Source organism: Nyctereutes procyonoides, unplaced genomic scaffold (assembly GCF_905146905.1).
Source record: "Nyctereutes procyonoides isolate TBG_1078 unplaced genomic scaffold, NYPRO_anot_genome, whole genome shotgun sequence".
NCBI classification, from domain to species: Eukaryota; Metazoa; Chordata; class Mammalia; order Carnivora; family Canidae; genus Nyctereutes; species Nyctereutes procyonoides.
The window spans coordinates 119,986,481-120,008,129 of NW_026575125.1; the positions used below are offsets into that span (position 1 = coordinate 119,986,481).

The 21,649-nt window shown below is 57.7% G+C and overlaps 2 protein-coding genes across 3 annotated transcripts in view; one reads left to right on the forward strand and one right to left on the reverse strand.

Annotated features, from left to right (window-relative positions):
- F8 (coagulation factor VIII) overlaps positions 1 to 21,649 on the reverse strand; it is a 150,698-nt gene that overhangs the window by 3,628 nt on the left and 125,421 nt on the right. For both annotated transcript variants that reach the window (XM_055338504.1, XM_055338503.1), the window contains 3 exons: positions 6,941 to 7,085; positions 6,394 to 6,542; positions 5,231 to 5,407 (listed from right to left, as the gene is read on the reverse strand). In XM_055338504.1, the coding sequence (XP_055194479.1) occupies positions 5,231 to 5,407; positions 6,394 to 6,542; positions 6,941 to 7,085 (471 nt within the window). The remainder of the gene's footprint in view (positions 1 to 5,230; positions 5,408 to 6,393; positions 6,543 to 6,940; positions 7,086 to 21,649) is intronic.
- Positions 15,809 to 17,126, forward strand: F8A1 (coagulation factor VIII associated 1; the record flags this gene model as incomplete). Its single annotated transcript, XM_055338505.1, has 1 exon — positions 15,809 to 17,126. A coding segment is annotated over one exon (1,176 nt), but the record flags the coding sequence as incomplete, so codon positions are not given.

Here is a 21,649-nt window from a genome sequence, read left to right on the forward strand (position 1 = left end):
GAACTGATACCTGCAGTCGGACGCTGAACCCACCCCGGCTGTGCGCGCGCTCTCCCTCTCTCAGTCTCTGCCAAAGAAATAAATAAAATCTTTAAAGTTTCTGTTTGCACTCACATTCCACTGGTCAGAATGGGTGCGATTGCCAAGCCCAAAGTCAGTGGGGTTTTCAAGGGAGCGGGCGGTGACAAATCAGGAACAAGGACACCTCTGAACTCATCAGCCGTCTTGGTTGGTTGAGGAATTCTTTAGGATTCCTAGTTCCAGCCAGAAGACGATTTCCTGTGGGCTGGGAGAAGCAAGCCGGCTGGAGTATTGGGTTTATTAGGCCGGGCGCACCCTCTACTGTTGATAAAGTGAAGTGCGATTTCCTCTATGGGACAGAAAGGGCTTTGCGTCCGGAGATGTCCTATTTGCTTTTCTAGGGCCCTCCCGGATTTCCACTCGTCGGTCGCTGCTCCTGTTCATCACCAAGCCAACGAGACATGGATCGCCCCTCACCAGACACAGCATCATCCCCAGTCTTACGGACTTTCAAGCCCTTTGCTTTCGGTTCCAGAAGCCAGTGCTCTGACCCACAGGTCTCAGGTCTTAGGATTTCTTCACTCAGGGCGGCAATTCCTCTTTTCAGAAATGATTTTATCTGTTTCCTCCCACTGACCTCGTCTCTTTTCTCCATGGTTTCTCCTAGACTCTCCAGAGTGAGCTCTGCAGCTAGCTCACCTGCATCGGCAGGTTTATTTTCTTCCTACTTGTCAATAGGAACTTGGAGTATTCTTTGTATCCCAGGAACTCTGTAGGGGAGTGAGGGCTGGTTCGATGCACTAACGATATATATTCATATCATCAGTGCAGAGAGACTGACTACTTCTTTCCAACTTACATGCCTTTTATTTCTTTTCCTTGCCTAACTTCTCTGATTATAACTTCCGGTAAAATGCAGAATGGAGGTGGCAAACTGGCTGTCCTCGTTGGTTCTGTGAAGGTTCCTAAAAGGAAAGCTCCTCTGGAGTGGAGCCGGGAGGCCCGCCGGCTGAGCCCGCACCCCTTGCCGCTGGTCCTCAGGCCAATCCAACAGGAAGACCTGGAGGCCTGCTCCACTCCGTTACCCCCAGAGCAGGAGGAAGGAAGGCTCACCCTCCTGGCCCCAGCCCCGCAGCAGCCCGGCCAATGAGAGACCGTCACAACTCAGCCCACGACAAACCACTACACTTCCAACTTCCAGATCATTCCAATGGGCTTTTTGTTGATAGCAGCCTGTCCGCCCTCCCCCCTTTCCTGTACAAAAGGGCGTGCCTCGCTTTTGTTCTGCAGACGCCTATGGTTCCACCCTCGCTTGCATCTTCCCCCTCGGAATTCTCTGCTGGTCGAAAATAAATCCATATTTTGCAGGTAAAGTCACTGGTGATTTTATTTTTAAAGTTAACGTCTTGCCATTTCTCCACCGTGTTTTCCCTTTCGGTCTGGGATTCCAATCACGTATGGCCTTCTCTGTCTCGTCTCCCGTGCGCCATCCTCGGTACCTTCTCGAGCTGGATCTTCCAATTGACCAAATTCTCTTTGGCTGAGTCTAATCTGCCGTTAGGTCTTTCTTTCAATTTCAAGCTTCAACAATGAGGTTTTTCATTTCTAGAAGTACTTTTGTTTTCCTAAAACGGCCTAACAGTCTTGGAGAGTTAGTCATTTAAGTTGTCATAGTTCATCAATATCTGATGTTACTCAGATACTGAATCTTTCTTGATGTTTCTGCTCACTTGGTTTTTAAAAATTTAATTTGACTAATTAAAAAAATTGTTTTGAAGATTTTTATTCATTTATTCATGAGAGAGAGAGGGGGCAGAGACACAGGCAGAGGGAGAAGCAGGCTCCATGCAGGGAGCCCCATGTGGGACTTGATCCCGGGTCTCCGGGATCAGGCCCTGGGCTGAAGGCGGCGCTAAACTGCTGAGCCACGCGGGCTGCCCAACTATTTTTTTTAAAGAAGGATCCACACCCAGGGCACCTGGGGCGGGAGGTGCTCAGTCAGTGAAGCGTCTGCCTTCAGCTCAGGTCATGATCCTGATCCTGCAGTCTTGGGTTTGAGGCAGGTGTTGGGCTCCCTGCTCAGTGGAGAGTCTGCTTCTCCCTCTGCCCCCCTAGCAGTCGTGCTCGCTTTCTTGCGCTCTGTATCTCAAATAAATAAATACAATCTTAACAAATAAACTCAGCTCAACACCCAGTGTGGGGCTCGAACTCACAACTCTGATACCGACTCATATGCTCTACTGACTGAGCCAGCCAGGCGCCCCTCTGCTCACTTGAAGTCAGGTCGGCCTGTTGTCTTGCATGTTTGCTGATATTTATGATCGTATCATTTTAGGATGTGGGAATCTCGGAGACCTAAACTGGGAGTGCTTCCTTCCGAGTGGACTTGAACATGGTTCTTCCAGATGCCAGGAGGTGCTACTTACCTGCAACTACTTTGGCTCCCTTCTGGGGTTCATCACCTAGTGCATTCAGTTCTCCTCGCATTTTGCTCAAAGCTTAGTCTCCTAATAACAACACTAATACAAGCATTTTCCTTTAGGAAAGGTCATTCATGTTACTTTTTCTCCTATTTTACCTCTCTTTGCTCTGATTTCAGCTCATTATCTTCACATTGAGGTTCATGGGGTGAGCTTTCGGTGGTGAGGAGGCTGGAGCGCCTCCTTTCCCCATCGAGTGCAGCAATGCATTAAGAAGCAGGTGCTCGGGCAGCCCGGGGAGCGCAGCGGTTTAGCGCCGCCTTCAGCCTCGGATGTGATCCTGGAGACCCGGGATCGGGTCCCACGTCGGGCTCCCTGCGTGGAGCCTGCTTCTCCCTCTGCCTGTCTCTCTCTCTCTCTCTCTCTCTCTCCTCTCTGTGTATTCTCATGAATAAATAAATAAAATCTTTTTTAAAAAAATAAATAAATAAAATCTTTTTTTTTTAAAAAGAAGCAGGTGCTCTAGGTGAGATAGCCTTTTTATCGTGATAATATTTACCTAACACGTAATTTACCATTTTGACCATCTTTAAGTGTACGATTCCGTGGCATGAGCTACATTCACACTGTTGAACAAGCATCACCACTGTCCATCACCAGAATCCTTCATCTTGCCAAACTGAAACTCCACCTGTTGGACAAGAACTCTCCATCGTCCTCTCCTCCAACTCTTGAGCAACCTCCGTTCTTGCAGTCTCCGTGGACCCGCCCGTTCTAGGCACCTCACGGTAGTTGTTCATTGTGTGTCAACGTGACTAGGTCACGAGGTGCCCGCCTATGTGGTCAGACACTATCCTGGGAGTGTCTGCGAGGGTATTTTTGGATGAGATTAACATTCAAATGATAGAGTGAACAGAGCGGCTAGCCTTCCAATCAATCATTTGAAAGCCTGAGTAGAACAAAAAGGCTGACCCTCCTCTAAATAAGGCAGAATTTTTCCCGCCTGCCTGCCTTTGAACCTGGACATTGGGTTTTCCAGCTCTGGGGCTCAAACTGAAGTGCTGACCCTTCCTAAGTCTTTTTTTTTCTTAAAAAAAAATTTTTTTTTTTGGAGTTCAATTTGCCAACATATAGCATAACACCCAGTGCTCATCCCATCAAGTGCCCCCCTCAGTGCCCACCACCCCCTTCCTAAGTCTTGAGCTGCTGGCCTTCAGCCTGGAACTGACTCCATCAGCTCTCCTGGTTCTCAGGCTTTTGGACTCAGACCAGAGCTATACCACTGGTACTCCCGGGTCTTCAGGGCTCTGGCTCACCCTGCAGATCTTGGGACCTGTGAGCCTTCGTAATCATGAGCCAATTCCTCACAATAATCCCCTTATCCCCACACACATATGCACATGTGTGCATGCACACGCACATCTATCAGCTCTGTTTCTCTGGCGAAGCCTAATACACTCATATACATGGAATCATACAACGTTTGTCCTTTTATGTCTGGCCTATTTCATGTAACTCAGTGCATCTGAGGTTCGTCTATATGGTACCACGTCTCAGAGATAGACCCTTTTAACAATGGGAATGTCCTCTAGAACATATACTATCTATACTCTGTTCCACTCAACTGCCAGAAGCAGAAGTCTAGTCCAGCACTGGGGGATCCAGGAATTCTTCCTGGAGGAGATGATGTGTATCTGCGACTCAAAGAATGAGCCAAGTAAAAGGGGGCAGTGGGAGAGACCTAGAAAAAAAAACAGTTCTAGGTAGAATAAACAGTATGTAGAAAAGCCTGGTAGTATGTAAAAATAATAATAATAATAATAATAAATAAAAATAAAAAACAGGGATCCCTGGGTGGCTCAGCGGTTTGGCACCTGCCTTTGGTCCAGGGCACGGTCCTGGAGACCTGGGATCGAGTCCCACATCGGGGTCCCGGCATGGAGCTTGCTTCTCCCTCTGCCTGTGTCTCTGCCTGTGTTTCTGCCTCTCTCTCTCATGAATAAATAAAATCTTAAAAAAAATAAAGATTAAAAAAATAAAAAACAAACAAAAAGCCTCGTATGAGAAAGAACATGCTGCTTTTAGGGACCTGAAAGTTTCTTAGTCTGGGCGGAGCTTCTTAGCGATCAGAGGAGCAAATAGCAGAAGACTCTACCGGAGGGACTGGTAAGGGGCACTTGACGGGATGAGCACTGGGTGTTATGCTGTATGTTGGCAAATTGAACACCAATAAAAAATAAATTTAAAAAAAGTAAAAAAATAAAAATAAAAACATTAAAAAAATTCTTGGTGAAAAAGAAAAGAGACCATAGAGATGAATATTCATTCTCTCATTACTCGCGGAATAGCAGGACTTTTGTCAGGTCCTCTAATTAGCACAATTTGTTGACTTATGCAGCAAACCCACATCAAGAAGGAAGAATGTCTGGGTCCCACGTGTTAAAGGTCGACGAGGCCTAGGACTCTAAGTAGCTGATGGGGATACGGACATCTTTACACATTTGGCAAAAAACTCTCATTCGTCTTCACCCCCTGGTTCTTGCCATCATCCTGGATGACAGCAACGTGCCTGAGGATAATCGACTTTTGGCTCTACTCTGCTCCTTCCTGGGATTGTATGTCCTCGCCTGGAGTCTCTGTGACCTCCCAGATGTCTTTCCTGGTATCCTATTACTGTAGATCTTCAATAAATATTTACCTTGAAAGTTTGATCACATAACAAAGTTATTAGGTTTCTAAATGTCAAGCCCTAGGAGAGGTTCTGTGCCTTTCCCATGAGACCAGCATACCTTGACTTTGCCATTCTGAAGAAACAGAGTCCAGTTATGGCCATCTTGACTACTGGAGATGAGGAACTCCTTCACATACATGCTGATGAGGAGAGATTTCACCCCCTGGGTGGTTATTCCTGTGACTTTCATGGTCTTCCGGAAGTCCACTTGCAGCCACTCTTTTGGGTTATTTGCCTAGGAAAGTCAGTTAGACTAGTATCCTGCGGAACAGTACCGTTTGCTCCCAGACACCCCCACATCCCCTCTTCTTTACCACGTCATAGCAGGGACCACTCTGCATTTTCGTGGTCTCTCCTTAGTAGACTGTAAGCAATATTTCAAGATTCGTTCCTACAGCCTCAGGGTCTGCCATTTAACGGGTGCCCAGGAAATGTCTGCTAAATGAATATACGACCCATATAGAGATGGACTAGGGTATGAGAAGCTTGGCAATGAGTCACACAATCTGTTTCGCTTAAAGTAAGCCCCTTGGAAGAGCAGAGACCACTGACTGCGTTCATCCCCAAGAGCTATCCAGGGATTGAAAATCACTAATTCAAAAAAAAAAAGAAAATCACTAATTCAGGGCAGCCCCGGTGGCCCAGTGATTTAGCGTCGCCTTTGGCCGGGGCCTGATCCTGGAGTCCCAGGATCGAGTCCCACATCAGCCTCCCTGAGTGGAGCCTGGTTCTCCCTCTGCCTGGGTCTCTGCCTCTCTCTCTCTCTCTGTCTCTCACAAATAAATAAAAAAAATCGTTAAAAAAAAGAAAATCACTAATTCAGTGGTTCTCAGGGAAAAAACCTGCCCAATGAACGGTAGAGGAGTGTGACACTTTCCATTGAGGCACTGAGAAACCTGCAAAGAGGGCTACTTCTAGATACTTCTCCGTAACACTGGACTTGAGCTCCGACAATTTCTTCACAGGCATTCGCCAGGATTGCACACAGAGATCCTGCTTCTTGGAGGCTCACTCAGGGATCATTTCCCCCCTAAAAATGTGTGTGATCACCTGGCACATCCACTATATATCTGCGGATTCTTCCCCCGAGACGCGACCACCCTTGACACATTTCAGGGAACACCCAGGTGGCAGAAAGGCTTCTAAAGGAGCAGTCGAGGACTTTCCCAACCCATCCTCCCTGCTCTGCGTCGGTTAAGTGGCGAGTGTGAGGCCTCTTACCTGAGGTCTCCAGGCATTAGTCCTGCCCTGCAGGTGCAGCCGGGCTTGGGAAGGAGACCAAGTGGCAAGCATACTGCTTAGGTGGGACGAGGCAGTGATCTGAGCATCTGATATTGCTTTACTCTCCATCCCCAGCGGCATGCTGCAACCTCAGAGAGATTAAAGGTGGGTGCAATCATAAGGACAAGAGGCAGCCTCGGTTGCACCGGCCTGCGGCCGCCGACCCCCCCCCCACACTACTATCCCCACCGCACCATCTCCCAGGCATTAACCCCTGCACCCATGCTGTTACTGCTGCCCCGCGCCTTCTGGTCAGCTCTTCTCAGTTCGGGGGCACTTTGACCTTAAGAGTGCCAGAGGAGGTGGCTGCCCCTAGGGAATCCCATGGTTACAATGACCAAGGCCTGCATTTGCTCGGGACTGCGCTGCTCTTAGCATTCGTGGTTCTGTGTCCTGGGACATCGCCCTGCCCTCGAGAAGACTAGGACAGTCATTCATCCCACCCGGGGCTGGGACACGGAAGGGCCCGTGATGACTGGGCACTTACTGTTGAAGTCACAGCCCAAGAGCTCCATGCGAAGAGTGCTGCGGATGCTGTAATGTGTTGGGTGCAAACGGATGTACTGAGCAATAATCGGAGGGTTAAAAATATTGTGTTTGATCCCAGATGAATCCACGTTGCCAAAGAAGACCTGTGGGGAGGGATTAGCACAGGTACATGCCAGGTGCAGACAGGGTACAAAGCAATTGCTCCCCATTGCATCTTCCCTCTAATTTTGCTTTGTGCCTCTCTCGACAGCACGCAACGCTCACATACAACCGTCGTGGCTAGAAGTCCTGTATGTCGGGCCCTGTTCCACATCTGAGAGGGTGCTGGCAGGCACCACCCTACCACCCTGGCCTCAGGATAATCTTCCAAGACTGTGGGCTCTGTGTGTGTGTGTGTGTGTGCGCGCACGTGCATGAACTGTGAGGCTTTAATTAATGATTCCTTGTGTATGGATTTGTAAGACACGTGTTAACATCCAACATGTGGGGGTTCGGACCTTGAGCAGTCTAGGGTGCAGAGAAAGTACACGGCATCTTCAAAGGAAAAGGAACAGTTTGAGAAATGTGATAGGAACACCTAGTCAGGGGATCCCTGGCGGGCTCAGTGGCTCGGCACCTGCCTTCGGCCCAGGGTGTGATCCTGGAGACCCGGGATCGAGCCCCACCTCGGGCTCCCTGCAGGGAGCCTGCTCCTCCCTCTGCCTGTGTCTCTGCCTCTTTCTCTCTCTGTGTGTGTCTCTCATGAATAAATAAATAAAATCTTTAAATAAAAAAGGAACACCTACTCAGAAGGCCTCGGTTTAAACCATGGCGTACAGGCTACGGAAAGTTTAAAATGATCTCTTACAAGGCACCTAGGATTTGTGTATGCTTGAATACACTAGAACAGGAATCAGTGTAAGTGTGTTATATGATGACACATCAGCGTTACAGTATTGTGCAGAATGTTGTAAGAAATTGTTTTGCCCGGGCGCCTGGTGGCTCAGTCGGTGAAGTGTCTGCTTTCAGCTCAGGTCATGATCCCGGGTCCTGAGATCGAGCCCCGCATCAGGCTCCCTGCTCAGTGGGGAGTCTGCTTCATCCTCTCCCTCCGCCCCCTGATCATTCATGGTCTCTCACATAATACCTAAAAAATCTTTAAAAAAGAATATAGGTGCAGAAATCCTCAAATGATTTTAGCAAACGGAATCCAGTTTGCTGGATTATAAAAGTGACATTTCATGTCCAAAAAGGAACTCTCCCAGGAATACAAAGATGCTTCAACTTAAGAAAATAACTCTACGTTAATAAAATAAAGGGGGAAAAACCCACATGACTGTCTTGATTCATGCAGAAAAAACATTGACTAAAACCCACCTTTTCCTGACAAAAAACACTCAGCAAACTAGGAATAGAAGGGGAATCACCAAACATAATAAAGGGCATTTATGAAATACCCATAGCTAAGGTCATACTCACTGGTGGAAGACTGAAAGCTTTTCCCCTAATCAGGAACAAGAATCCTTGCTTTCCCTGCGTCTAACCGACATTGTAATGGAAATCCTGGCTACAGCAATGATGCAAGAGAAAGAAATAAAAGGCATTTAAATTGGAAAGGAAGAAGGAAAACCATCTGTGTTCTCAGATGACATAACCTTACACAGAAAAAGTCCTAAAGAATTCACGAAACACCGGCAGAGTTAGTGAATTCAACAAACTTCAGGATATGAGACCAACGTGCGGAAATTAGGGGGCTTTCCACGCGGCAGCGGCGACGAACCTCAAACGAAACTGATTAATTGATCAGTTAACTGATTGAATGATTTTATTCAAATCGGGATCAAGTGCAATTACATCCCTAGGAATACACTTAGCGGAGGACGTGCAGGGGGTGTGCACGGAAAGTCACGAATCATTGCTGAAAGTCACTCGGGAGGCCCCAAAGCCCCCCCCCCCCCGTTTCAGGACCTGAACGTGTCGCGTCGCCGCCCAGACGGGCCCAGGCGACAGACAGGTCGCACCCCCCGCCGGGATGCCCCCACCCCCCGCCCTGCGCAGCCCGAGTGCAGGGGCCGCCTGGAGGGGCACCCAGTGGGAGGGCCCCGCCCGGTCCCGGCGCACCTGCAGCCCTCCCGCCGCGCCGACCGGCCGCTGCTGGCACCGCGGGGCGGCGTTCGGGACCCGGGGGCGCGACAGGCCCAGCCCGGGGGGGGGGGCAGCTGGACGACCGCCTGCAGCCCGGGCTCGGGTCGGCAGCCCTGGGGGGGGGGAAGGGAGCCCGGAGGCTCCACGGGGCCCCGGGTCAGCGGCCTGCACCTGCCGGAGCTCCCTGTCCCTCGGGCCCCGCCCTGCCCCTCCCTACACACGGGGGACAGTGACCCCCAGGTGCCGCGGCACAGCCGGCGCGGGGGCTCGCGAGGCCGCACCGGGAGGACCACGCGCGGGCCAGGGCCAGTGGGGCGACGCGGGGGGAGCAGGGGGCCGAGCTCAGCGCGCTGCCCAGACAGCGGGTGTCGCCCTGCCGTCGGGCCCCCCATCCCGGCCCGGAGGGGCCCCGGGGGCGTCGGAAACGCGACGACCCGACGACCTTCGCCGCCGCCGCGCACGTCCGCCGGCAGGTGCCCCTCGCCGCCAGGTGGGCCACCGGGTGCGCAGCGGGGCGACCCCGGGGCTCTGCGCGCAATGGGGGCGAGTCGGCCCTCGACGGACGTGCAGGGTGATCCCTGCTCCCTCGGGGGGCCCATTCCTGCTCCCTGGGGGGACGGACCCCGACTCCTGTCCCTTGGTGGAGGGACCCCGATTCCTGATCCCTATGGGGGAGGGGCCCGATACCTGCTCCCTCAGAGGGGGGGAGGGGCCCGATTCCTGCTCCCTCGGAGGGGGGGAGGAGGCCGTTATTCCTGCTCCCTCGGGGGGAGGGGCCCGGATTCCTGCTCCCTCGAGGGGAGGGGCCCCGATTCCTGCTCCCTCGGAGGGGGGGAGGAGGCCGTTATTCCTGCTCCCTCGGGGGGAGGGGCCCCGATTCCTGCTCCCTCGAGGGGAGGGGCCCCGATTCCTGCTCACTCGAGGGGAGGAGCCCCGATTCCTGCTCCCTCGGAGGGGGGGAGGGGCCCCGATTCCTGCTCCCTCGGAGTGGGGGGAGGGGCCCCGATTCCTGCTCCCTCGGAGGGGGGGAAGGAGGCCGTTATTCCTGCTCCCTCGGAGTGGGGGGAGGGGCCCCGATTCCTGCTCCCTCGGAGGGGGGGAGGAGGCCGTTATTTCTGCTCCCTCGGGGGGAGGGCCCCCGATTCCTTTGCCTTGGGGGCCCCGATTCCCGCTCCCTCGGAGAACAGCCCTCCCGAGAACATGGTGCCGAGGGAACGCGGCCGGCGCACACGGCCACCTACTGGTCCCAGGGTGGCACCTGCGGCAGGCGTCTAGCGGACGCCAAGCGGCAGGGACGGGAGGCGGAGGAGCGGTCCCCCGGGGCAGGAGGGGGTGCAGGGGGCAGTGAGCGCGCGGCGGCCGGGCCGTCTGTGCGGGGTGGTGCCGCGTGTGCACCCGAGAGGGCCGACATGTCGGGGGTGCACGTGGTGGCGCGCGAGCTCCTGCACGCTGGTCGGTGGCGCCCTATGCCGTCCGCGCGGCGCAGAGCCAGCGACTTCCCGCCTTTTCTGGTGGGCGAGGGCCGGGCCAATGGGGACGCGGTGACCTCATCAGGCCTGCGTGTCACCGCGTGCGCAGTGGGGCGGGGAGGGGGTGTCGCGTTTATAAGGAGCGGGGCGTCATCGCCCGCGGCTCAGAGCTCGGGAGCAGCCGGCCCAGCGCGCCGCACGGCGGTGCACCCGCGCGCTCCTCTCTGCGCCCCGACGCCGTTTCGGCAGCGCAGCCCGAGGTCCGTCTCTCCGCAGCCCGAGGTCAGTCTTTCTGCAGCCCGAGGTCCGTCTTTTGCTCCCTCGGGCGGAGGGACCCCAATTCCTGCTCCCTTGGGGGGAGGGGCGGATTCCTGCTCCCTCGGAGGGGGGGGGAGGAGGCCGTTATTCCTGCTCCCTCGGAGGGGGGGGAGGGACCCCGATTCCTGCTCCCTCGGAGGGGGGGAGGAGGCCGTTATTCCTGCTCCCTCGGGGGGGGGGGAGGGCCCCCGATTCCTTTCCCTTGGGGGCCCCGATTCCCGCTCCCTCGGACAACAGCCCTCCCGAGAACATGGTGCCGAGGGAACGCGGCCGGCGCACACGGCCACCTACTGGTCCCAGGGTGGCACCTGCGGCAGGCGTCTAGCGGACGCCAAGCGGCAGGGACGGGAGGCCGAGGAGCGGTGCCCCGGGGCAGGAGGGGGTGCAGGGGGCAGTGAGCGCGCGGCGGCCGGGCCGTCTGTGCGGGGTGGTGCCGCGTGTGCACCCGAGAGGGCCGACATGTCGGGGGTGCACGTGGTGGCGCCGCGAGCTCCTGCCGTCCGCGCGGCGCAGAGCCAGCGACTTCCCGCCAGCGGCTTTTCTGGCGGGCGAGGGCCGGGCGGGGCCAATGGGGACGGGGTGACCTCATCAGGCCTGCGTGTCACCACGTGCACAGCGGGGCGAGGAGGGGTTGTGTCCCTCGGATACGGAGCGGGGCGTCATCGCCCGCTGCGGAGGGCTCGGGAGCAGCCGGCCCAGCGCGCCGCACGGCGGTGCACCCCGGGGCTCCTCTCTGCGCCCCGACGCCGTTTCGGCAGCGCAGCCCGAGGTCCGTCTCTCCACAGCCCCAGTTCGGTCTCTGCAGCCCGAGGTCGGACTCTCTGCAGCCCGAGGTCGGTCTCTCTGCAGCCCGAGGTCGGACTCTCTGCAGCCCGAGTTCGGTCTCTCTGCAGCCTGAGGTCGGACTCTCTGCAGCCTGAGGTCGGACTCTCTGCAGCCCGAGTTCGGTCTCTCTGCAGCCCGAGATCGGACTCTCTGCAGCCTGAGGTCGGTCTCTGCAGCCCGAGGTCGGTCTCTGCAGCCCGAGTTCGGTCTCTCTGCAGCCCGAGGTCGGTCTCTCTGCAGCCCGAGTTCGGTCTCTCTGCAGCCCGAGGTCGGTCTCTGCAGCCTGAGATCGGACTCTCTGCAGCCCGAGGTCGGTCTCTGCAGCCCGAGGTCGGTATCTGCAGCCCGAGGTCGGTCTCTCTACAGCCCGAGTTCGGTCTCTCTGCAGCCCGAGGTCGGTCTCTGCAGCCTGAGATCGGACTCTCTGCAGCCTGAGATCGGACTCTCTGCAGCCCGAGGCCGGTCTCTGTAGCCCGAGGTCGGACTCTCTGCAGCCCGAGTTCGGTCTCTCTGCAGCCTGAGGTCGGCCTCTGCAGCCCGAGGTCCGACTCTCTGCAGCCCGAGTTCGGTCTCTGCAGCCCGAGGTCGGTCTCTCTGCAGCCCGAGTTCGGTCTCTCTGCAGCCTGAGGTCGGCCTCTGCAGCCCGAGGTCCGACTCTCTGCAGCCCGAGTTCGGTCTCTGCAGCCCGAGGTCGGTCTCTCTGCAGCCCGAGTTCGGTCTCTCTGCAGCCCGAGGTCGGTCTCTGCAGCCTGAGATCGGACTCTCTGCAGCCTGAGATCGGACTCTCTGCAGCCCGAGGTCGGACTCTGCAGCCCGAGGTCCGACTCTCTGCAGCCCGAGTTCGGTCTCTGCAGCCCGAGGTCGGTCTCTCTGCAGCCCGAGTTCGGTCTCTCTGCAGCCCGAGGTCGGTCTCTGCAGCCTGAGATCGGACTCTCTGCAGCCTGAGATCGGACTCTCTGCAGCCCGAGGTCGGACTCTGCAGCCCGAGGTCGGTCTCTGCAGCCCGAGTTCGGTCTCTGCAGCCCGAGGTCGGTCTCTCTGCAGCCCGAGGTCGGTCTCTGCAGCCTGAGATCGGACTCTCTGCAGCCCGAGGCCGGTCTCTGCAGCCCGAGGTCGGTCTCTCTGCAGCCCGAGGTCGGTCTCTGCAGCCCGAGGTCGGACTCTCTGCAGCCCGAGTTCGGTCTCTCTGCAGCCTGAGGTCGGCCTCTGCAGCCCGAGGTCCGACTCTCTGCAGCCCGAGTTCGGTCTCTGCAGCCCGAGGTCGGTCTCTCTGCAGCCCGAGTTCGGTCTCTCTGCAGCCCGAGGTCGGTCTCTGCAGCCTGAGATCGGACTCTCTGCAGCCTGAGATCGGACTCTCTGCAGCCCGAGGTCGGACTCTGCAGCCCGAGGTCGGTCTCTGCAGCCCGAGTTCGGTCTCTCTGCAGCCCGAGGTCGGTCTCTGCAGCCTGAGATCGGACTCTCTGCAGCCTGAGATCGGACTCTCTGCAGCCCGAGGCCGGTCTCTGTAGCCCGAGGTCGGACTCTCTGCAGCCCGAGTTCGGTCTCTGCAGCCCGAGGTCGGTCTCTGCAGCCCGAGTTCGGTCTCTCTGCAGCCCGAGGTCGGTCTCTGCAGCCTGAGATCGGACTCTCTGCAGCCTGAGATCGGACTCTCTGCAGCCCGAGGCCGGTCTCTGTAGCCCGAGGTCGGACTCTCTGCAGCCCGAGTTCGGTCTCTGCAGCCCGAGGTCGGTCTCTCTGCAGCCCGAGGTCGGACTCTCTGCAGCCCGAGGTCGGTCTCTGCAGCCCGAGGTCGGTCTCTCTACAGCCCGAGGTCGGTCTCTCTGCAGCCCGAGGCCCGTCTCTCCGCAGCCTGAGTTCGGTCTCTGTAGCCCGAGGTCGGACTCTGCAACCCGAGGCCCGTGTCTCCGCAGCCCAAGGTCGGTCTCTGCAGCCCGAGGTCGGACTCTCTGCAGCCCGAGGTCGGCCTCTGCACCCCGAGGTCGGTCTCTCTGCAGCCTGAGGCCCGTCTGTCTGCAGCCCTTGACCCATCTCTCTGCAGCCCGAGGCCAGTGTCTCTCTGTCCACAGCCTGATGTTTCCGCGGCCCAGGCCCCATGTCCCCGCGGCCCGACGCCCGACGGTCCGCAGCCCGGGGTCTCCGCAGCCCGAGGCCCGTGGCTCCGCGGCCCGACGCCCGACGGCCCGCAGCCCGGGGTCTCCGCAGCCCGAGGCCCGTGGCTCCGCGGCCCGACGCCCGACCGTCCGCAGGCGGGCCGCAGCCGGGCCGCAGCCCGAGGCCCCGCGCCGAGCGCCGCCGAGGCCCCGCACGCGGCTCCGGGGGAGCCGTGGAGGGCGGGCCGCCCGCCCCAGGTCGTGCCGCTCGCGCAGCGCCCGCGCCGGGCTGGCCTTCTCCGTGTGCCAGGTGGAGCGCCTCCTGCGGGCCGGCCGCTACGCCAATCGCCTGGGCGCGTCCGCCCCCATCTTCCTGGCGGCCGTCATCCAGTTCCTGACGGCCACCGTGCTGGGGCTGGCGGGCGACGAGGCCCGGCACAGGCGCAGCGCGTACATCACCCCGGAGCTCGTGGACCGGGCGCTGCACAACCACGAGCTGCTCAGCGGCTTGTTCACGATGACCACCGTGTCCCAGGTGGCCCCGGCCCGGTACTAGCCGCCCCCGGCCGGGCACCAGCCGCCCCCGCCCCGGCCCCTGATCCCCGCCCCCGCCCGGGGAGCCGCCGGGGGGGCTCGGTGACCCCCGCGTCCCCGCAATAAAAAGCGCAGAGACGACCAGACGTGTGCGCCTCGCTCACTGGGTGCGGGACGCGCCTCGGGGGGAGGGCGGGGGGGGCGGGGGCGGGTCTGGGGGGAGGTTGGGGTTTGGGGTCGTGGGCGAGGTTGGGGTGGGGGTGCGGGGCTCGGGGATGACGGGGGGTTGGGGTGCCCTCGGCGGCGCACGGTGGAGGTGCACGTTTCGGGGGTGATGGAGGATTTGGGGTGCGGCGTGGGGCGCCGGTTCGTGGGCGTGGTGCGGGGTTCGGTCGTGGGGTCCGGGGCAGTGTTGGGGTGCGGGGACGGGGGCTGGGGCGGGGTCCGGCTGGGGTGCGGGGACGGCTCGGAGTCCGTGATGACACCCAAGACCGGCTTCCCTCGGGGTCAGGGCAGGGGTGGCCGCGTTGGGGGTGACGCTGGGGCATAGAAGACCCCCCACCACCACATGGGCCGGTCCCGAGGACGATGTCGCGTGTGGGGCTGGAGGTCAGGACCATGCCTGCGGCGTGGTGATGGGGTGAACGCTGGTGTCCTAACAACCTGGGTGCGGGATGGAGGGGGACACAGCTGCCGGCGTGGACTGTTGGGGGACACACCTGCCGGCGTGGACTGTTGGGGGACACACCTGCCGGCGCGAACTCTGGCGGGGACACAGCTGCCGGCGTGGACTGTTGGGGGACACAGCTGCCGGCGTGGACTGTTGGGGGACACACCTGCCGGCGCGGACTCTGGCGGGGACACACCTGCCGGCGTGGACTGTTGGGGGACACACCTGCCAGCGCGGAGTGAATGGGGGGACACAAATGCCGTCGTGGACTGTTGGGGGACACACCTGCCAGCGCGGAGTGAATGGGGGGACACAAATGCCGTCGTGGACTGTTGGGGGACACACCTGCCGGCGCGGACTCTGGCGGGGACACACCTGCCGGCGCGGACTGTTGCGGGGACACACCTGCCGGCGCGGAGCGAATGGGGGACACAGGTGCCGGCGCGGACTCGAGGGGACAGGGCTTTGACGGAAGGCTGGGGGGGCGGGGACCATCGTGACACCGGCCAAGCGGCCTCGGGGCCACGCGGGCCGGCGCCGCGACGTTAGCTCGGGGCCCGGGAGGGGCCGGGGGGCGCGGGCCGACCCGGGGGCCGCGGTCGCGTCGGGAGGGCCGCGCCGGCCCGCGCGCTGGGTTCCTCGGCCGGGACGGCGGGGCGCGGCGCACGCATGCGCGGGGCCCGCAGGGGGCGGGGCCGGGGCCGGGGCCGGGGCCGGGGGACGCGGGCACGTCGGGCGTGCGCGCGTGCGCGCGTGCGGGCAAGATGGCGGCGGCGGCGGCGGGCGGCCCGGGCGGCCCGGGCGGCGGCGGCGGCGGCGGCGGCGGCGGCCCGGGCGGCGGCGGCGGCGGCGGCGGCGCGGGCCCGGGGCCCGAGGCCGGGGACTTCCTGGCCCGCTACCGGCAGGTGTCCAGCAAGCTGCGGAAGCGGTTCCTGCGGAAGCCGAACATGGCGGAGGCGGGCGAGCAGTTCGCGCAGCTGGGCCGCGAGCTGCGCGCGCAGGAGTGCCTGCCGTACGCCGCGTGGTGCCAGCTGGCCGTGGCGCGCTGCCAGCAGGCGCTGTTCCACGGGCCCGGGGAGGCGCTGGCGCTGACCGAGGCCGCGCGCCTCTTCCTGCGGCAGGAGCGCGACGCCCGCCAGCGCCTCGCCTGCCCCGCGGCCTACGGGGAGCCGCTGCAGGCCGCCGCCAGCGCGCTGGGCGCCGCCGTGCGCCTGCACCTGGAGCTGGGCCAGCCGGCCGCCGCCGCCGGCCTGTGCCTCGAGCTGGCCGCCGCCCTGCGCGACCTGGGCCAGCCGGCCGCCGCCGCCGGCCACTTCCAGCGCGCCGCGCAGCTGCACCTGCCGCAGCTGCCCCTGGCCGCGCTGCAGGCGCTGGGCGACGCCGCCTCCTGCCAGCTGCTGGCGCGCGACTACAGCGGCGCCCTGGCCGTCTTCACGCGCATGCAGCGCCTGGCGCGGGAGCACGGCAGCCACCCGCTGCGGCAGCCGCCCCCGGCCCCGCCGCCGCCCGCCCCGCCGCTGCCCCTGGCCCCGCCGGCGGCGGCGTCGTCGTCGTCGTCGTCGTCGTCGTCGTCGTTGTCGGCCCCGGCCCCGGCCCCGCTGGGCCCCGGCGCCGCCCCGGCCCTGCCCGCCGCCCCGCTGCCTGCCGGCGCCGCGCCCGCGCCCGCCACGCTGGGCGCCTTCTCCGACGTGCTGGTCCGCTGCGAGGTGTCCCGCGTGCTGCTGCTGCTGCTGCTGCAGCCGCCGCCCGCCAAGCTGCTGCCCGAGCACGCCCACACGCTGGAGAAGTACTCCTGGGAGGCCTTCGACGGCCACGGGCCCGACGGCGGCGGCCAGCTTCCCGACGAGCTCTTCCTGCTGCTCCAGTCCCTGGTCATGGCCACCCACGAGAAGGACACGGAGGCCGTCAAGTCGCTGCAGGTGGACATGTGGCCGCTGCTCAGTGCGGAGCAGAACCACCTGCTGCACCTCGTTCTGCAGGAAGCCGTGTCCCCGTCGGGGCAGGGCGTCTGACGGACGAGTCGGCGCGCGCCAGCCCCGAAGCCGCTTTCCGCCTCTGGCCGCGTGCCCGGCATCTGCCCCGCCGTCCGACCGCGGGCGGGCGGGCGGGCGGGCGGGCGGCGGTGCCCACGGACGGGCGGGCAGGGGCCCGGCACTTGCACACCTGTCTTGCTCCTCGCCCGCCCGAGGGCCTCCACCGGACGCCGCTGGACTGCAGGCTCCCGCGTCCCACAGACTTCGTGCCGTCACTGGCGCGGCAACCACCCCAGCATCACGGGGTCAGCCTGGAGGACTTGGCTCTCTCCCCCAAGGCTGGCCACGGGACACCGAGCGGCCCCTTTACCCCTGCCTGGCCTCCTCTTGCACCCAACCCCCCTGCGGGCCCCCACCCCCACCCCCGTACACCTCTGTTGCAAGTTGGACGGTTGGACGTTGCACACGGCTCTCGGTTCCATTTTTTTTTCCCCCCGTCGGGGATCTGCTTTAGCGCAGGCCGGTGTCTCTCCAGGTGCTCACCCAGGTTCTCCTTTGTTGCCCACGCCCCACGCGTACCCCTGGGGAGCACTAGATGGCATGGGCCCTCGGGGCTGCTGCCCTCAATCCACAATAAAGCCGTTCTGATGCCCCTCGCCTGCGTTCGCCTTCCTCTGTAACACGGGATAGCTGCTCCACCTGTCGGGAAGCAGCAAGGGGAAGAGCGGGTGGCTGTGCCTCGGGCCGCCGCGTGGTCATTCACTTGCAGCGGTCCGTGCGCCTGCGGCTCCGGCTGTGCCGCGCAGTCCATCCACAGACAACCTTGGCCGCGTGGGCCTTCCTCGGGCGCCAAGGCGAATGTGTCCCGCGCAAAGCAGGGGGCCACGTTCCACTGTCGAGGCGTCTGGCGTGCCTTGGAACTCACGGTTGTGGGCCTAGGTTCCATTCTCAGACGTGGGCCTGGGCCACGCTGTGACGTACTTGTCCTGGGCGTCTTCCCGCCACTGGTAGGTAACTCAGGTGTGCTGAATCGGCGTGCTTCTGTCCTATTGCGTGGTCGTCGGCCTGCGAGACCGGGCCTTTCTTGCCCAAGAGGACAGCATCCTGTTTCAGAATCCTACCTTTTCAAGGCTTTTTGGTCCAAGTGTCACGTGCAAACGTTACTAGCTGCGTGTTTGTACGTTCCACTTGTCTTTAGGGGTTTGGGAGGGACAGTGAGAACTCTCCAGAATGTAATCTCCCTCTCAGTCCTTCTGCTTTCGGAAAATGCACCCTTTAGCCTGAGGCTGTGTACGGAACTGATCTGGTGGGGTGAGGTTTAAGGACGCGGTTCGGCAGTTCTGTTTTGCCTTTAGTGTGTGTGTGTGTGTGTGTGTGTGTGTGTGTGTTGGGGGATGTGTAGGCGGTGGTCTCCGTGAGTTAAGCGCCTCTAAATGGGTGGGACGGTTAGGGTAGTCTTCATGCCTCCATTTCAACAATGGGGAAGCAGTCAGTAGGTAAGAAAATACAAAAGAGGCCCATCTGACAGAGACTCCGCCGCCGGTCCTGCGCACTCACGTGGCTGCCCGGAAGGGTCTTTCGGAGCCCTAAAAGCCTAGTCTAACTTACTGCAAAAGTGTTAGGGTATCAGACACATGAAAAGATGCTCAACATCACTAATCATCAGGGAAATGCAAGTGAAAACCACAATGAGATATCTCATCACATCTGTCAGAATGGCTAAAATCAAAACCACAGGAAAGCACAGGTGTTGGTGAGGATGTGGAGAAAAAGGAGCCTTCATGCACTATTGGTGTGAATGCCAGCCTTTGCGGCCACTGTGGAAAACAGTATGGAGGTTCCTTTAAAAATTAAAAATAGAATACCATATGATCATGTAATTCCCCAACTGGGTATTTACCCAACGAAAATGAGAACACTAATTCGAAGAAAGATACACACCCCTATGTTTACAGCAGCATTATTTACAACAGTCAATTTATGGAAGCAATCCAAGTGTCCATAGATGAATGGATCAAGACACACACACACACACAGATCCAAAATGGAGTATTTCTGAGCCCTGAAAAAGAATTCAATCTTGCCATCTGCAACATGGATGGATCTAGAATGTATAACGGTATGTGAAATAAGTCAGAGAAAGACAAATACTGTATGATTTCACTCCTGTGGAATTTAAGAAACAAAAGATGAAAGAAAAAAAGGAGACCAAAAAACCAGACTCCTAAATATAGACCAGAAACTGATGGTCACCAGATGGGGTGTAGGTGTGGGGATGGGTGAAATACATGATGGGGATTAAGAGTGCACTTAATCGTCATGAGCCCTGGGTAATGTATAGAGGTGTTCAGTCACTATGTTGTACACCTGAAACTAATGTAACATTACATTAATTATACTGGAATTTTTAAAAAAGTGGTTAGGGTGCATGGTCCTTTGCAGTTTTACTTTTCTTGGTATACTCTCAACCCGGGCTACAGGCCTGGCCAGTAGTCTTTTTTTTATATATACATTTATTTTTTATTGCTGTTCAATTTGCCAACATCTAGAGTAACACCCAGTGCTTATCCCGTCAAGTGCCCCCCTCAGTCTGGCCAGTAGTCTTATTGATGAGGGAGCAAAAGGCAAGCCGAGGGTAAAGCACACGCTAATAACTCCGCAACGACTGCCCCCCTCCCACCCCACCCACCAGGTGGGAAAGGTGTGATGTTGTGCAGACACTCCTGGCTGCCCAAGAGCAAAGGAAGGGGAAAAACAAAACAGATGCTTAACTGACAGAGATCACAGTCATGCATGACATGAATCTTCCATCAGTTTGCAACTGTCTTAATGATTTACAAGGAAAAAAGCAATCATCAATAGCCAGACCTCCAGAACCCTATACTCAATTTCCTGGGACCTTAACATCACCCTCCCCTCCATAGGATGGAAAATCTTACATAATCAGCCACTCCTGGCAACCCCAGTGCAGGTCTTTCTGCCCACAGGTCCTGTCCCTGTGTTGTAATTAAAACAGCATTTTTTGCACTGAAAAAGTCTCAAGAATTCTTCACCATTGGCTCCCAACCCTCACTTCAAATCACATCACTACAACAACAATGTATAGGAGTTTTGATATGTGACTGGTGACAGTATTTGGGTTTGGGCTTAAGGAAAAGCACCCTTAGACCTCTGGTCTAACTCCTTGCATTGAGGATGTAGAGGGGAGGGTTTGCCAGAGAGCCTGGTGTTGGGTATACCAGTATAATTTTAGAGAACATGAAAGCTGTTTTCCATTTGTCATTGGCTCATTTATAGCTCTCCCTCAGAAACTTCAAAGCATAGATAGCTGGGCTAAGGCTAGATTTCTGCAATTTTCATAGGCTTTGACAAATCCCTTGGTAATTATCAACTTTATGTCAAAATAACACTGATTTCTAACAAAACCAAAAATAAATATTCTTAAAGGACATTAAAAATACTCTTCTTTTTAACTTGAAAACCAGAGAGAAAAAGCCACATCACTGAAATGCTCGTTGATATATCAAAGTTAACATATACAGGGTGTATATGTACATATACACTGAGCCTGCGTGGCTCAGTGGCTGAGCATCTGCCTTTGACTCAGGTCATAATCCTGGGGTACTGGGATCGAGTCCCGCATCAGGCTCACTGCATGGAGCCTGCTCCTCCCTCTGCCTGTGTCTCTGCCTCTCTGTGTCTCTCATGGATAAATAAGTAAAATCTTTAAAAAAATAAAAAAGGGCAGCCCGGGTGGCTCAGCAGTTCAGCGCCACCTTTAGCCCAGGGCATGATCCTGGGGCCCCAGGATCGAGTCCCATGTCAGGCTTCCCGCATGGAGCCTGCTTCTCCTTCTGCCTGTGTCTGTGCCTCTGCCTCTGTGTCTTTCGTGAATAAATAAATCTTAAAAAATAAAAAAGTTAACATTTACATTATTCTACACTATTGAGAATGGAGGCAGTGTAGCTGTGGTCCTTAAAGGTTCCCCTCTCCTTCTTTATGTGGGACATCCATGATAAGAAATATCTCTGATGAACAAGATTTTGTCTGTGAGCAAAACAAAGATATGAAAACATCTGAGAATCACTACACTGGGGGACGATGACTAAGATTGAAATCTGCACATTAGGCAAGCCGTGGGGATGGAAGAGTCCTGCTTCATGGCACTGCCTAGGCATCTCTACTGCCATTAGGCCAGACCAGCAGTCTGCAAACTTTCTGTAAAGGACCAGATGGAAATATTTTAGTCTTTTCAGGCCACAAATGATCTTTGTTGCATAATGTTTGTTTTTGCAACTTTAAACCTATAAAACCCATTCTTAACTCACAGTCCGTACAAAAGCAAGTGGTAGTCCAAATTCATGGATGGGCTCTAGCTTCCCCACCTCTGTACTAGAATCTAGAACATAGCAGTTACTCAGTAACTGTTTATTAAATGAATGACCTTCATGAGAGTACTTAACTCTTTTATCATACTGAATGAGAAAGACTGAAAATAAATGAACTAGTCATTCAACTCCATGTTTTAGGAAAGACAAAACCGAAAGAAAGTAAAAGAAAATTTTAAAGTTTTGAACAGAAATTAATGAGTTAGAAAACAACTCCGGGGCGCCTGGGTGACTCAGTTGGTTAAGCATCTGACTCTTGTTTTTGGCTCAGGTCACAATCTCAGGGTCGTGGGATTGAGCCCTGTGTCGGATTCCT